This window comes from Moschus berezovskii, chromosome 18 (genome assembly GCF_049115385.1).
Source record: "Moschus berezovskii isolate FMDL1 chromosome 18, NW_MosBer_1.0, whole genome shotgun sequence".
Taxonomy (NCBI): Eukaryota; Metazoa; Chordata; class Mammalia; order Artiodactyla; family Moschidae; genus Moschus; species Moschus berezovskii.
The window spans coordinates 39300248-39315847 of record NC_142477.1 but is presented as its reverse complement, the minus strand read 5'-3'; the positions used below and the strand labels follow the sequence as shown (position 1 = coordinate 39315847).

The 15600-nt window shown below is 41.9% G+C and overlaps 1 protein-coding gene across 2 annotated transcripts in view; it reads right to left on the bottom strand.

Moving 5' to 3' along the window:
• Nucleotides 1-15267, bottom strand: part of SLC1A3 (solute carrier family 1 member 3) — a 78570-nt gene extending 63303 nt beyond the window's left edge. For both annotated transcript variants that reach the window (XM_055422166.2, XM_055422167.2), the window contains exons 1-2: nucleotides 15150-15267; nucleotides 13276-13547 (exon numbers count right to left, since the gene is read on the bottom strand). In XM_055422166.2, the coding sequence (XP_055278141.1) occupies nucleotides 13276-13456 (181 nt within the window). In that variant the 5' untranslated portion in view covers nucleotides 13457-13547; nucleotides 15150-15267. The remainder of the gene's footprint in view (nucleotides 1-13275; nucleotides 13548-15149) is intronic.
• Between the last annotated feature and the right edge of the window lie 333 nt (nucleotides 15268-15600).

Genomic DNA, 15600 nt, shown 5'->3' with positions numbered 1-15600 from the left:
TTCATGGCTGCAATCAGCATCCGCAGTGATTTACAACAATCTAAAGTATGACGTGGGCTTCCTGAGTGACTCAGTGGTTAAGAATCCACTTGCCAATGCAGGAGACCCAGGAGATGCAGGTTTGATCCCTGGGTTGGGAAGAATGCCTCAAGAAGGAAAAGGCAACCGACTCCAGTATTCTTGCCTGGGAAATCCCATGGACAGGGGACACTGGCGGGCTACAGTCTATGAGGTCAAAAAAGAGTCAGGCATAACTTAGCAACTAAACAACAACAATGTGTGATGTAATAAAATCACAGGAGTGGCATCCATCACCTTTGCCATATTCTATTGGCTAAAAGCAAGATCAGTTTCCATCACACCAACAAGCAAGCTTCTCAGGGTGATTAATGGTTTGTCTGACCTGTAAAGTCTCTAGGCCTGGCCTCCAGCTGCTGTTGAACAATTTCCTGAACAGAGGAATGACTTAGCTCCACAGTGAATCTGATTCTTTACTGTGCTATGTGAACATAGGAGCCTGCCCGTAGAGACATCTCCTGTCTGCCAAACTGTGGTTTCTCTCATGATTTGGGAAACTGGTTCTTGATTGAACTACAATTTCTCATACGCTTCTTCATAGGCTTCTAGATTCACAAACTAGGCATGATAGCTCTCAATCCCTAATACTCTGACAAGGCAGGTTGTTGTTGTTGTTTTTGAGTGTGAAGAACAGCAGGTGTGATGCAATAGCAAGATCATGGACTGAAAGTCAGATGCTGTTAGTAAATTATGCAAGTAGACACTTCACTTAAATGACTGAAACATCGTAGCAGACATACAGGACTTAGAATCACCATTGTATAGATGAGGAGACTGAACCCTAGAAAGAATAAGCTGTCTGCCCAGGATGACACGGCCAGTAAGAGATGTTGGCAAAATGGGGTTATAGACTTGGATCTTCCTATTTCCACAGCTCCTACCTTCAAGTCACATAATCTCTTTGCTCTCCTTGCCCTCTTCGTTAATCTGAAAAATGGGAGAACTAGATCAGAAAGCCAGTATCTGAGATCTTCTTGAACTGTAATATTCTCAGCTAAATGTCCTGAACATTATGTTAGCTTCTTTATGAATTCATCTTGTTTCTTCTAATGAATTCTGAAGTCCTTGATAAGGCACACGAAACTTGTAGTAAGTCATAAAATGCTTTATCAATTTGGCCATTACGGCTATTATGGCAGGGACGCAACAGGTTGAGAGACTGAATAAAAGTTTCTGTTCTGGAAATTTGTTAGACTGTGGCCAAACCATTTGGAGATGTTAAAGGCCGGTCTCATGTCAGCTTGAGGAAGCTGCTGGACATAAAGCATCATTAACTCATTTTTATAAAGACTCCAAGGCAATAATGGAGAATTTACCTGCTGGGGGTGGGGGGCTTTGGGGTCTGCAGCTCCCTGGCCTTTTGTTTCAGCCCAAACTTGCAGGCATTTCCTGGTGAGAAGCTGCCCTGTTTTGAGTCAACCTTTTGACCCTCCCCCACTCCTCAGTTCCCACATCCTTCAGAGATTTGGGCCCTGACTTGGCTCATTGTTTTGTCCTTTGGTATTTCCTGTTGCTGGAGGTGGGAAATACCTGTTCCAGCCTTGTTCCACCAATGGTGCCCAGATAACCAGCCGTGGGTGACTGACACCAGGCAGGGTACAGACACAGACTCAAATCCACATGATGTGCAGCCCTGTGACCCAAGCAAATTGCAAGAACCCTGGAGTTCTGAAAAACTTGGTGTTTTCTCCTTGTTTTATAAGACAGAGACTAATATTTATTTATCACTAGATGATCCATTCATGTCACAGTTCCTGACACATAGTAGGGCTCAATAAATATTGACAAAATGGCATAGTAAGCACAGAATGTCCCAAGGACAGCAGAGTGGCTTTCAATGCGGTGTGACTTTCTTCTTCAAATTGCAGTAACACAGGCTATGCAAAATGGTAACGTAATTTATAAATAATTCTATAGATTTCTTAAATGTCCAATCCATTGTCCTTTTAAAAAAGTCTTTTATTTTAGAAATAGTAACTATAATCACCAGAATCTGTTGCCTTTATTTCTGGTTTAAATATATATTATATCTTATAACTATATATATTATATTTTATAGTTACATAACTATATATATATGCTTCCCTGGTGGCTCAGATGGTAAAGAATCTACCTGCAATGTGTGAGACCTGGGTTCAAATCCTGGGTTGGGAAGATCCCCTGGAGGAGGGCATGGCAGCCCACTTCAGTATTCTTGCCTGGAGAATCCCCATGGACAGAAGAGTCTGACAGGTTACAGGCCAAGGGGCCGCAAAGAGTTGGACGTGACTGAGCAAGTAAGCACAGCACATGCACATATATAGTTGTGAGCAGAAACTGAAAATAAAATATATTTAAAATTTTCCAAGTTCCTCCTATGCCTTTGCTATGTGTCACATGCTCGCCAGTCCACATAAACTACAAAGTTCACTCATCTTTACCTGTGGCAGCAGTCCCATTGGTTCAAACTTTCAAATCTCACAATTTAAAGAGTAATGACAACAACCTCTGAGGTGTAAGTTAGCCATATTTATCAAAATCACAAATGTGTATATCCTTAGCCTCAGCAATTTCACTTTAAAGGATGTATTCCATAGACATACTTTGCTGCTGCTGCTGCTGCTAAGTCGCTTCAGTCGTGTCCAACTCTGTGTGACCCCACAGACGGCAGCCCACCAGGCTCCCCCATCCCTGGGATTCTCCAGGCAACAACACTGGAGTGGGTTGCCATTTCCTTCTCCAATGCGTGAAAGTGAAGTTGCTCAGTCGTGTCCGACTCTTCGTGACCCCATGGACTGCAGCCTTCCAGGCTCCTCCGTCCATGGGATTTTCCAGGCAAGAGTACTGGAGTGGGCTGCCAGTGCCTTCTCCAGATATCCTTTACTAAAGTGAAATAACTTTCATCCAAGATAATTCATTATACCATTTGAAAAATGATTTCGAAGAACTGGAAACAGCTTTACATTGGGATTGTTTAAATAAATTATAATTTTCCCATACAATGCAGCCCTGAGAGAATGGAGGCTCTTTATGTGCCAGTATGGATGTGAGAGTTGGACTGTGAAGAAAGCTGATCGCCGAAGAATCGATGCTTTTGAACTGTGGTGTTGGAGAAGACTCTTGAGAGTCCCTTATACTGCAAGGAGATCCAACCAGTCCATTCTAAAGGAGATCAATCCTGGATGTTCATTGGAGGGACTGATGCTAAAGCTGAAGCTGCAATACTTTGGCCACCTCATGCGACGAGTTGACTCACTGGAAAAGACTCTGATGCTGGGAAAGGTTGGGGGCGGGAGGAGAAGGGGACGACGGAGAATGAGATGGCTGGATGGCATCACTGACTCTGTGGACATGAGTTTGAGTGTACTCCGGGAGTTGGTGTTGGACAGGGAGGCCTGGCGTGCTGTGATTCATGGGGTCGCGGAGAGTCGGACACGACTGAGCGACTGAACTGAACTGAACTGAACTGAAGGAATGACATCCAAAGAATGTTGCAAAGTGAAAAAAGGCAAAGTATGAAGTAGACTATAAATACTATGCTACTATTTGGAAAAGACCAAAAAAAAATCAATATGAATTTATTTTTACGCTCATAAAATCACTCTAAATACACTGAGGAAACTGATAACAAAGCAAATTAGATCCCTGGGGGAGGGTTTTGGTGGCCATGACACTTTCATTTCACTTCTGTTCTTTTTGATTTGGGGCAGTGTGATTTATTTCATAAGTTAAATAACAAAATACACACACAAAAATGGTCCACAACTACAAAAAGCAATCTGATGGAATTCTATTTTACATATTTTCTGCTAGATGCCCAGATCTTTCTAAAAAGTCATTCTGGGTCTGGATCGGCTTGTCCTCAATCTATTTTAATAATGAATTTACTTAACTTGGGTCACGGAGAGAGGAGACACTAGTTGTGCTCAGACTTATAGTTGAGTGGAACACTTTCTGACCAAAAGGCTCTTTTTCTGGAGACAACGAAGTGACTCTGAAAAAACTTTGAACTCAGTCATCTGAGGCTCATGTGCCGATTCACCCAATTAGCTGGAGTTACAAGCACCCCAGAGTTGAAGACTCAGAGACTCAACAACTCGGCAAAGGTATGCTCTTTGCTCATCCACCATGTTGTATAAAGCATCCCAATACCAGAAATTACAAAGCCCTTGCAAGTTTACTGAATCTCAACTTTAGTACAGGACAACTTCATTTGCCTTGAATAAGCAAATCTAAGACAAAAGTAAAAAAAAATAAGAGAAAAAAAAAAAAACAACTAGGGTCATAGGCATCTCTTCAAAGACATAATTTCTTTCTTGATGTCTTTGTCTTAACGTTCATCAGCACGATGAAGACAGCAACAAACACATGGATCTCTGGGGTTTTGCCTTTCTTGCTTTAAAGATGAAATTTCCAACGATGCAATGGATCTAAACGCAGAGGCCACCTTTTCAGGGTGAGAAGGGCAGTAATTGTCCATCTCTACTCTCATTAGGGACAAATGAGCTTCGTCTTACAAGATTCTGAATAGAAAGTCTGTCATTAATAGCCCGCTGTTTTCTCTCTGAGAAGAGATAGCAGTGTGTGGCCTGGAATTATTGCTGGAGAACTGGAGAAGTCTCTTTGGGGCCAAGAAGAATGAAGCTGTCCTCTCAGGAGACAGGGACTCAGTCTTGAAATTCAAAATTCAAGTGTGTCTTTCAACTCACTGCTCCTAAATTTACCTTCAACTCTTTGATAAGCTACACAGAGGAAACCTTGCCTTAATTCAGCCAGGGTATAACTTTATCTACTTTTGGGGGTTTTATTCTTTTCTTTTTGCTTTCAAAACAACTTGAGCACATTTTTGATTGGGCCTAGTGAAGGGAATACTCTTGGTCTAGGGAATCTGCTCTGGGCTGCTTTGATTGCACTGAAGCTTGACATAAAACTCATAATTTTTATCCTCAGTCAGTACAATGGCAATGTGCTGGCGTGCTCTCTGTGTTTCCACATCTCACAGCAATGATACAGCTCACCTCACTGCCAGATCAAATACCTGATGAATGATGGCACCCCAGTGTTCCATAAATATCAAGAACTCTAACACCTGGAATGTACAGCTTGGGAAAGACGGGGCTTAAATTCCAGTTGCCTCTTCCAAATAGCGTAGGCTCTTCACAACCTTGTTTACTCTACAGCAAAAACAGACACCCAAAATTTTCATCCTCAGACCTATGATAGGTTAGCAGAAGACAGAAGATTGGAAGTGACTCCTGAAGAGGTATGCCTCACGTGTGTCCTCGAACATTGCTTAGGAAACACTGGCCATTACCCAGGGTCAGAAACTTGACAGCCAAGAATGCAAAGCAAGAGAAGGCAGCTGCTTGTTAGTTTAGAGAGACTGGCTCAAATGGGTTGGGAGATCATGAGTTCAGGAAAAAGGTCCCTGCAATGGTACAACATCATGAGCTGCAAACACTCTTGTATCTTATTTCATATATAGCTTTAGAAGAAGGCAAATTAGACTTTAAAAGATAGAATTTTGGAGCTGGCAGCAGACATTAGTCCAAATGTATTTTGCTGATGGTGGTGCTAGGGGTAAAGAACCCACCTGCCAATGCAGGAGATGTAAGAAATGCAGGTTCGATCCCTGGGTGGGGAAGATCCACTGGAGTATGGCACGGTAACCCACTCCAGTATTCTTGCCTGGAGAATCTCCATGGATAGAGGAGCCTGGCAGGCCACAGTTCGTAGGGTTGCAGAGTTGGACATGACTGAAGTGACTTAGCGTGTACGCAAGATGAGAATTTGTGAGGACCAGAGATTTGTCTTAAATCATAAAGGGAGGACTTCCCTGGTGGTCCAGTGGTTAAGAATCCTCCTGCCAATGCAGGGGACATGGGTTTGACCCCTGGTCTGGGAGGAGTCCACATGCCACTTAGCAACCAAACCTGTGGGCCCCAACTACTGAGCCCACAAGGTCTAAAGTCCATGCTCCCCAACAGGAGGAGCCACTGCAATAAGAAGCCTGCACACTGCCACTAGAGTAGCCACATAAAGCAATGAAGACCGAGCACAGCCGAAAATAGAATAAATAAAATTTTTAAAAAATCATAAGGGGAGCTGATGGCAGAGCAGGGTCTGTAAGCAGGACCTTTAGATTCTTAGCACTTTCCTAGCTGTGTTCCAGACACTTCTAGATACTAACCAGAAGAGGGGATGAACTGGCCATGGACTTACATTGCTATAGAAGGCAAACAGAAAGCTCTCTGTAAAGTGACACAGAAAAATGGAAGGTATTATTATTATTGCAGGTAATTGTTCTGAACATACCTACTTATTTGACAGCCTACTTTTAAGAGAAACAGATTTGAAATTGCCTGCTCAGTTTTCTCATTATCTGATTTAACAGAAAGAAAATAGAACCTAGAGATAATCTTGGAACAACATTAAGCCTTACCCCTACTTCAAAACAACCTCTACCAGCTCTGTTAGAAACCAGCAACATTTTCTCCAAGTTTCCAGAACCCCTCATCTTTCCTGCCCCCACTCCAGTGAGGGGTGACAGTTAATGAACAGTAGACACCAAAAATGGGCTTTCTTGGTGGCTCAGTGGTAAAGAATCTGCCAGCCAATGAAGAAGACGTGGTTTGATCCTTGGGTCAAGAAAATCCCTTGGAGAAGGAGATGGCAACCCACTCCAGTATTCTTGCCTGGGAGATCCCATGGACTGAAGAGCTGGACGGGCTACGGTCCATGGGGTTGCAAAACAGTCGGACATGACTTAGGGACTAAACAAGGATGACACCAAAATGCTGGAGAAAAGGAGAAATCAGGGAGGCGATGGACTCTTTGATGGGTCCCCAAGGGCTAGGAACAAAAATGAGCTATTGAGTATGCTACAACATTTATTGAAACCACTTTTCCAGCAACTTCCCATTTTCCTGAGAGGGACCTCAGCTGTCAGGTGCTCCCTGCATTGAGCAAGCTGTGTTGTGATAGCGGTTGCCTGGAGATTGCTTTCTGCTTTGACCCAAGAGGCCAGGTAGATAAGGGACAGATAAGGATGGTGTCACTTACTCTGAGGCTTTCATGTCTGCTCTCAGGGCCCTTAACAACTATTAGGTCTCTTCCTACAACTCTCTTGGCTCTTCTCTCTAGCCAAGGAAACAGAAGCCACTTCCAGACCTAAACCAGGTGACTGACTTCTTTGCTTCCAGCTCCCAGGCCTCCCTCATTCCTGGGTCTCCGTCCTCTGACCAAATAGCATCATCAAACCTGTGCATATTTCCACTTGATGCCATAGCAAAGATGGGAAGCAAAGGCAAAGCGTGGACAGTTCCGACAGACACTCTGCCTGCCAAGCATTTAAGGAAGTGATTTAAGGTTACACAGTTGTAAATGGCAGAACTGGGATATAAATCTTGGCATGAGAGGTGTTATAATTATTCTATTTTACACGCAAGGAAACAAAGGCTCAGTTCCAGATGTGGGACACAGCCCTAAGTGTCTGATCCCCTCCCCTCTCCATTCCTGGACTCTGTCCCCACGACAGGAGGCAGCTCCCTGGAATGCTTGCGGAGAAGGTGGGGTAGGGGGAGGGCTAGGATCAAGTCAGCTAATGCAAGTAACTTATTTGCTATTGCTGTCCCTGACAATTTTTCTGTAGTTCTGCTCCCTGGGGGAGAAGATAAAGCAGATAAAAAAGAAAAAGAAAAAAAATCAGACTCTAATCCCTAATACTCAATCCCTGTGTCATTTCTCTAGAGCAGGGCATTGTGGTTCTCAGCTCCAAAAGCCTAACCCTTCCAGTCCAGCCCTCTGCCCGGGGAGCCTCCGTTGCGTGACCACAAATAGCTGGGCTTTGGTAACACCAGGGGAGGGCCTGCCTCGGGAGCCACCCTCCCCGAAGCTTCCGGAAGCTCTCTCTCTTCTTCTCTTTTCCAGGAAGTATTGAAGGAAACAGAAATCCATCCACCATTCTTCGGATTCCTGTTGTTCAACCGGAGAGGAGATGCCCTTCTCTTAGTAAGGTGGAAGGTGTCAGCAGGGGGGCCACTAACTCAAACAGTTGGCTACTTTGGTCTCAAGACCTGTCACTTCAATGTAGCAGCTGATAGTTCACTGCATCGATGAACCTGTTGAGCTGAACTGACTCAGCTGGATATTGTGTTACACGTCCGAGGCTCAGAATACCACTACAGCATTTCTGGGAGATTACTGCTTCTAGTCATAAAGAAGGGCCCTAGAGTTAATACCGCTCTCAGAATAGACTCACCTACTTGTGGAGTAGAATAACCTGATTCACTGATCATTATTCATTGACCTTCAAAGACCGAGCCTGTCTTCAGGGCCTGGAGATGGTAAGGCCACCATCCCAATCTCTGTGAGCCTCTTGCGCTAGATCTCCACTGCAGTGGCAGCCTGCATCTCAAGCTCAGTATGTCCCAAACTCAGCTTATCATTTCCCCCATCTTCTTCCTGTATTCCACCATGACTGGTGGCATCACCTCCACTCAGGCACCCAAACCAGAAATCGGATGTTCACCTGCAGTCCACTTTGTCAACTCACATGTAATCAACCACCAGGATTCAGGAGGGACCCTTGCTCTGAACTGTCAATTCAATCTCTCCTTTCCACGCCTTGTGCTGATGTGTCAGTGCACATCCTGAGCTAACTGTTGTAATGAAACAAGAATGAACATTTCCTGAGAGCAGAGATGAGCACCCAGAACACTGTGGTGGGTAAGAATACGAACTTGGAGACAGAAGGGTGCGTTTGAAACACGGTCAAAATGCATCAACCGTGGCTGACCTTCAGTTTCCTCATCTATAAAATGAGAATAAAAATACCTCTCTCCCTGGCTTACTCGAGCACTGCTTGGCGCCATGTACGTGTTCACAATATATATTATACATATAATGATAGATGAGGAAACTGAAACTTCAGAATAGCTAAACACCTTATTTAGGCTCACACAGTGATTAAGTACAGCTGGCATATGAACCCAGATCTATCCTTCATCAAAAGCCACAGTTTAAAAAAAAATTATTCCATGTGGCACATCTAGGGCTCCAAGTGTGGTTGTTAACAATACAGTAGAATCTCTAAAGTACCAACACAGGAAGACCTCATATATGATACAGCACTGTATATACAAATATGATCTCATTTTAAAGAATGCTACAAACTCCTTTGTCACGATATCTGAACCCTATATATCATTTTGTCATCTCATGTTTCATCCACCTCTTCTACTAAATGACTGGAGGGCAGAGACTCCTCATCTCAAAGCACAGGGCCAGATAAACAATATCCAATATTTGTTAAATCACTGAATAACACTTAATCTTTAAAAAAAATTAACTAATTTATTTAGCAAATAATAGATCACAGTGGGTAATGTGTGAATGTGGTATAAAGCATTTATTAGCATCACGCCATAGCCAACTGAGCTAATCAGCCTTTAAAGCATTTAAAGTATACAAAAACTTATTTAGGATAAAGTAACATTCCTTTCATCCCACTCCCCAGCTATCCAAATTCTACCCAAGAGGGTAGTCATGTGGCTCATTTCTTGTACATCCTTTCAGAGATATTATTGAACTGCACTCAGTTTTAGTGCAATTGAAATTTATTGCCAAAGAGTGTCAGGGAATGGTGGGAAATGTAATACACACATTCAGTCAGCAGATTTTCTTTCTTAAAAAGTCACCAATTTCTCTCAAAGCCACATAAAGACTAACCTAAACATTAACGTTGTGTGTGTGTGTGTGTGTGTGTGTGTGTGTGTGTGTCTGTCTGTCTGTCTGTCTGTCTGTCTTAAGACCAACAGCAGAAAAAGGTGTTAGGTGCTGTATTTGTGAACTTCCTCAGGTAAAACCACCATCTAATTCTCTGTAACTCTATTTAAAGATTCCCTCCCCTTGAAGCTGATCTTAAGACCCATTTCTTCATAATTCTTTGGCCTGAGATTTCACTTTTATTTCCTCTTCATTCCCTGCACATGAAATGAGTAACATTCTGTGACTTGACCATGACAAAGGATTTTCCTTTCTTTCAGGGAGATGTCTGAGGTCACTCTAACACAACTGACCACAGTTGGAAATGAGAAAATGCTTCCTGGAGAAAGAAGGACAGTAACCACTTTTCTCAGTACGGCTTTTGTCAGACAGCTGTCTGCAATAGCCTGGGAAGACACTTCATCTAATGCTTTCATGATGAACTATCCTAAAGACATCTAGCACTTGGCGCTGCCTTCTCTCAGGTTGCTAACCTGCTCCTGTTACATGGGCTTTGAACTTGGCATTTTCAGACTTTTGATATCACTTAGAAATGACAGTAGAAATATTATTGCATAGAAATGACATCAAATTGTTCATGTAGTTCTATGCCTGTGTTTGTAGAGGAACTGCTCTGGAAATATTAATATTTACAATTCTCTACGTTTTTGAGCATATGGATTTACATGTCTCTACTCTTCCCACACACTAAATGAACATTTACTTTATTTCAAAAAGATAAAGAAGATAGATTGGAATAAGAAATTCACCCCAGTATGTAGGTTTTTCCACTCTTTCTTAGTAAAAGCAATCAAAACCTAAGAATTCGATAACTAAGTAATAGCTATAGTTCTTTTGTCTCATTTCGTCTTTGGGGAAAGAAACTATTTTCTTCTTTCTTCCTAGCAACTTCCCACTCTTATGCTGCAGCAAATAAATTTGAGAAGACATGCACAGACATGTCCTTTTCCTAATATTTCTTTAAGGCCAATGGACATGTACCAGTGACAAGCTAAATTCGAGTTTTCACTCTATGGAAGAGGCACCAAGAGATAACCGAAGCTTCTTCCTTCTTTACTAAATCAGTTTGCTACTAAATTGAGATTCCAAGTCTTTGGTGTAGACTCAGTGGTCTCTCTGACTGTCAATGAGCTCTTTTTATTTGTTTCTTTGTTAGTGCCTTCTTCTCCTTACTTCTACCTCCACAGTTTCCATTAGTAAAGCCAACACCGAGGGCAACCTGCCAAGCTATCTCCCCCAGCTCAGCCAACTCATCACAAGTCTCACAAATTGTAGGAACGACTCATTGGGCTAGGAAATGATCCCAGAACTCAAAGAGAAAGTGGACTTTTAAATCTGGGATTATCTTCCTTCTGTTAGAGATGTTATTTCTTTTTAGTCACTTAAGAACTTCCTCCCCATCAATCTGCTTTCCATGCTCAGGTTTTTAGCACTTTTTATTTCTCTATTCTTTAAATGAAACACTTCTGTCATAGAAATGGAACTCTTGTGTTTAGAACATAATTTTGAATCAGTGTTTCTACATCTTTTCCAAACATATACCAGTATCACTAAGCTCTATTATTATATGGATAGGGTTACAAAATAAACGGGTATTTGTTAAATTAATGATAGGGATGCAGCTTAATCATTTGTAGGAGAATTATATGTTTTCTGCTGAATTTAACTGAGTAAATCATATAGCAAAATTACAAGGCTATGTGAATGCATCTAGCATTGCTTGGTAATTGGCTTCTACCAAGACATGGCAGCATTTTTCTTCCTGGCAACTCTCATAAGATATAAACTAGTCAGGAGAGCAGAGAGGCAAGATGGCAGAGTAGTTAAGAGAAATCACCTCTGGCTCTAGACAGCCTGAGTTTCACTTCCAGCTCTAACATTTATTAGTTGTGTGATGTTGGCCAAGTTGCTTGATCTCTCCACGCTCAGTCTCCTCAACTATAAAATGAAGATCAGAGTAATCATACCCATCCACAGCCTTCATAGGTTTGTTTAAAGATTAAGTGAACTAATATAAGCAAAACACCTAGAAAGTAGCTGGCATAGCGCTGTATAAATGTTCACTGTTAGTATTATGCAGCTATTAGTTGGCTTGACAATGACTGTAATTCGTTGAAAATAATGTATTTTACATCAACTTCCAAGACAGTGACACAGCACTGAAATACTTCTTCCAGGAAGGTATTTAAACCTGGCAACCTAAAGAAAGCCATTACTTTTCCTAGTCAGTCAAGACACTTTCCCTTGGAACGTCTCTAGAATTAATCGAACAGTCATTAATCAACAACAGTTACTAAAAGGAGCCAATGATATTGGAATGGAATGTATCTAAAATCTTGTGACAGACTACTCTTCTGCTATATTCATATTTGTCAGTGATCTAAGAATCCCATTTTGGGGGATAAAGTTACAGTTATATTTACATGCTACAGAATTTTCTTAGTTGTTTTGTCTTTACCTCTTATATTTGATGGAGATTTTAGCAAACTTCAAGTTAGAGATTAAAACCTTTTCTGGTGGCAGATTTAAGTTTTGTTTGTTGGTTTAACAGCATGGCATTGGCTTATCTGTTTACTAACCTAAGGACTTTTATATTGACTCAGTCAAAAATCCCAAGTATGGAGTTTCTTCAACTACATTTTAAAGGATGATTAATGCTACCCACAAGTAATGAACCGTAATTTCAGATAACAATAAATCAAACAAAACAATAATGTTTTATTTGCACAGATTGCTGTCAACAATGCTAAATTAGTAAGAGGCTAAAATGTTTCAAAAGAATTATAGCCATTTATGTCAGGCACTTAGAGGCAATGAATGAATGAGAGATCTGTGTTAACATTTTCCAAAATTTACCTTTCCCAGTCACTGGATGAGAGAGAGTACAAACAAAAAAGATTCCGCCTCTAAGTCTAAGAGTTGATACTCAGCTTCAAGTCAGTATCAGTTAGAATATAATTACTATCAGGGACCTGTGTCTTATTTTGGGTATATTAATTGTGTAAATTAGTTTTAAGTGAAAGTTACATTGTATAACGATCACATTTTGGCCAGATCTACTGTGCTTGCTTGTTTTTATTGTTATTTGACCGCCCAGGCCTAATGATTAAATTATCCTCTTTTATTCTTACACGAGATGGAAAAACATTTGATTTATTTCCCTTCTCCACACAATCAATTGATTTGCATAATGCCTAAGGATGCTTCTTCAGATTCCCATGTTTACCAAAGTTCCAAACGTGCCAACAGACTGTCATGTAAAGGGTAAAGAAAAGACTCTTCAAATTCATAGGAAAGCCTGGGCGGTCCTTTTGAATACCTACAATTAGTTCATCTGATAATTTTCCCAGGCAGTCAGATGCCCCAGAGAAACAAAATCCAGTCATTTATTTATTTTTTTTTTGAAGGGAGTTCTGTTATCAAATGACTTACCCACAATGACTGCAGTGACCGTGAGCAGCACAAATGCATTCCGAAATAGGTAACTTTTAACGTCCTCCTTTGTGATGTTCTGCACTTTCTTCTTGGCCAAGAGTGTGCGTTTACGGACCCCTTGCTGGAATCTCTCCATCCTGCCTCCCAACCTGGCCTCTTCTCCATTGCTTTTCGTCATATTTTACTTCTCTAGAGTGTCTCTGCTTTGAACTTCAATGTCACGGAATCAGCCCCAGAAAGCCAGTCCTCTTTGGTGTTAAAGAACACAACTAGACGGGAGAGAAAGAGACAAGAGTTACAGCCTCCAGGGGTGAAAAATCAGGGCTGCCTCACACCAGGGGAAGCTGTTGGCAAACTGCATGATCTCACTAGGAATCAAGGACTGGAGAGCGGCAATGCCAGACCTCAGGGCTCGAATGTGGATATCTTACTGAACCACGTGTGAGACATGTGCATAAATCCAGAATATATGAGCAGGAACTTGCGTTACATTTTTAAAAATTTGTCCTTCCCTCTCCAGTGAAGCTATAAAAGGGCTCATCAGAGCTGGGTGTGATGGAACAACCCCTACCCCAACCTGATCCCCTGGAACCTAGCTGGGTGCCTTACACAGGGTTCACCCTCAATAAATGTCCAACTGAATTAAATGCACAGGAAAAGCTCAATAACTATACTTAATGGCTTATGTTGTATACATGGCAAAGGCATAACCAGCTCAATAAAATGAATTAAGATGTTGAGATTTCAGTCAGAGGTTTCTGTTATATATAATAAAGTAACTATTTTCTTCATTAAGAAAAAAGTCATGATAACATCCAATAGTAAATATGCTTATGAAAAGAACACAAGTACCCACAGGCCCTGAGAAAGAATGACTCTTTCACATGGCAACTTTTTAGTGTTTTTCACGAAATGAGCAAAGTGGGCTGGGCACATTTATAAATGATCTGAAATCATAATTCATTTACATTTCGGTCACAAGTAGAAGTACAAAGTAGCATTTATCTTTGTGGCAAACATGCTGAAGTCTTCTAAGGAAACTATCACCCACTTCTCTGTATTTTAAAATTTACGATTTCTACAACAGATGAAGAGATGAGTCCAATTTTCATTCCAAACATTACAGTTAGTGTGGTTTCCAGTTTCTTTAAAGTGCTCCTAGGTTATTCAAATTTATCTAACTAAATCTCCCCTTGGTAGAAATCAGCTCTTTTGAAAGATCAAGAAATTCCTCCTGCTGTTTTACAAGATTTCTAATCTATAACCTTTCCCACGATAAATCCAAGTAAGAAGCAGTGGTGCCTGTGGACGTGTGTATCTGGCGAACAGCCAGCGTGTGCGTCCGTGGGGGAAGTAACTAGAAAGCGAGGGACTCCTCGGAAGCTTTTGGCAAATTCAAGTGCGGGGCGGGTGGGGGAAACAACCCTAACAGCTTTGACTTTTAAACAAAACTGCAGGTTGGGGTCAGTGGTAATAAGACGTACAGGTCGTTCAAGACTTCATAGCAGATTAAACGTTTAGGGAGAAGTAAAGCAGAGGAGACGCGAGAGACCAGATTTTTTTCCCCTCTACTGATCTCTCATTCCCTTTACCAGTCACTTTTAAACAGACCAGCTCAGCCTTGATTCTTTTCTAGCGCCGGAACCACAATCTGCCCCCAATCCACCCTGAATGACTCAACTCCAAATTAAGAGAGGACGCGGCGTAAATAGACACCACACGCTCCTTGCATTAAATCACTAACGTGGACTTTATCTACCAAAATGGCTAGCTTTTACTCTCGCTACTCCTCTGCCTGGGAAACAAAATACAGGGGCAGAGAAATGGAATGAGAAATTAAGTCCAGCAGGAATACAGGACGTCAGGCTTACCTTTTTCGGATTTTGTAACGGGTGAAAGATACCCCAGGCAATGACAAGGTGAATTCCCAGCAGGTACGGCGGAGCAACAGAACGCAGCGAGCGAGGCGTGCATGTGCTCTGAAACTGCAAATTACTATCAGGGCAACTTAAGGAAAGGGGCGGAGCCTGTGCCCGGGAGAGGGGGAGCGGGGAAAAATGAAAACACCGCAGGGGAGGAGGGGAGAAGCCCGAGGTTTCTGGAATATTGATTAACCTTGGCGCACCAGAAGCCTGCTTGCTGGCTTTGTTTTGCTCCTCAGACCACTTTGCCGCTTTGTCAGTTCACTTTCATTAGAAATGCAAAACCGGGACCAGGAAGAATTGAAGAATAAAGCGCACACACACACTCGGAAAGCTTGAAGTCTTGATTAGAACGTTTCACAGAAGAGATTTCTGGAGCTAAATTTAATTATCTCACATT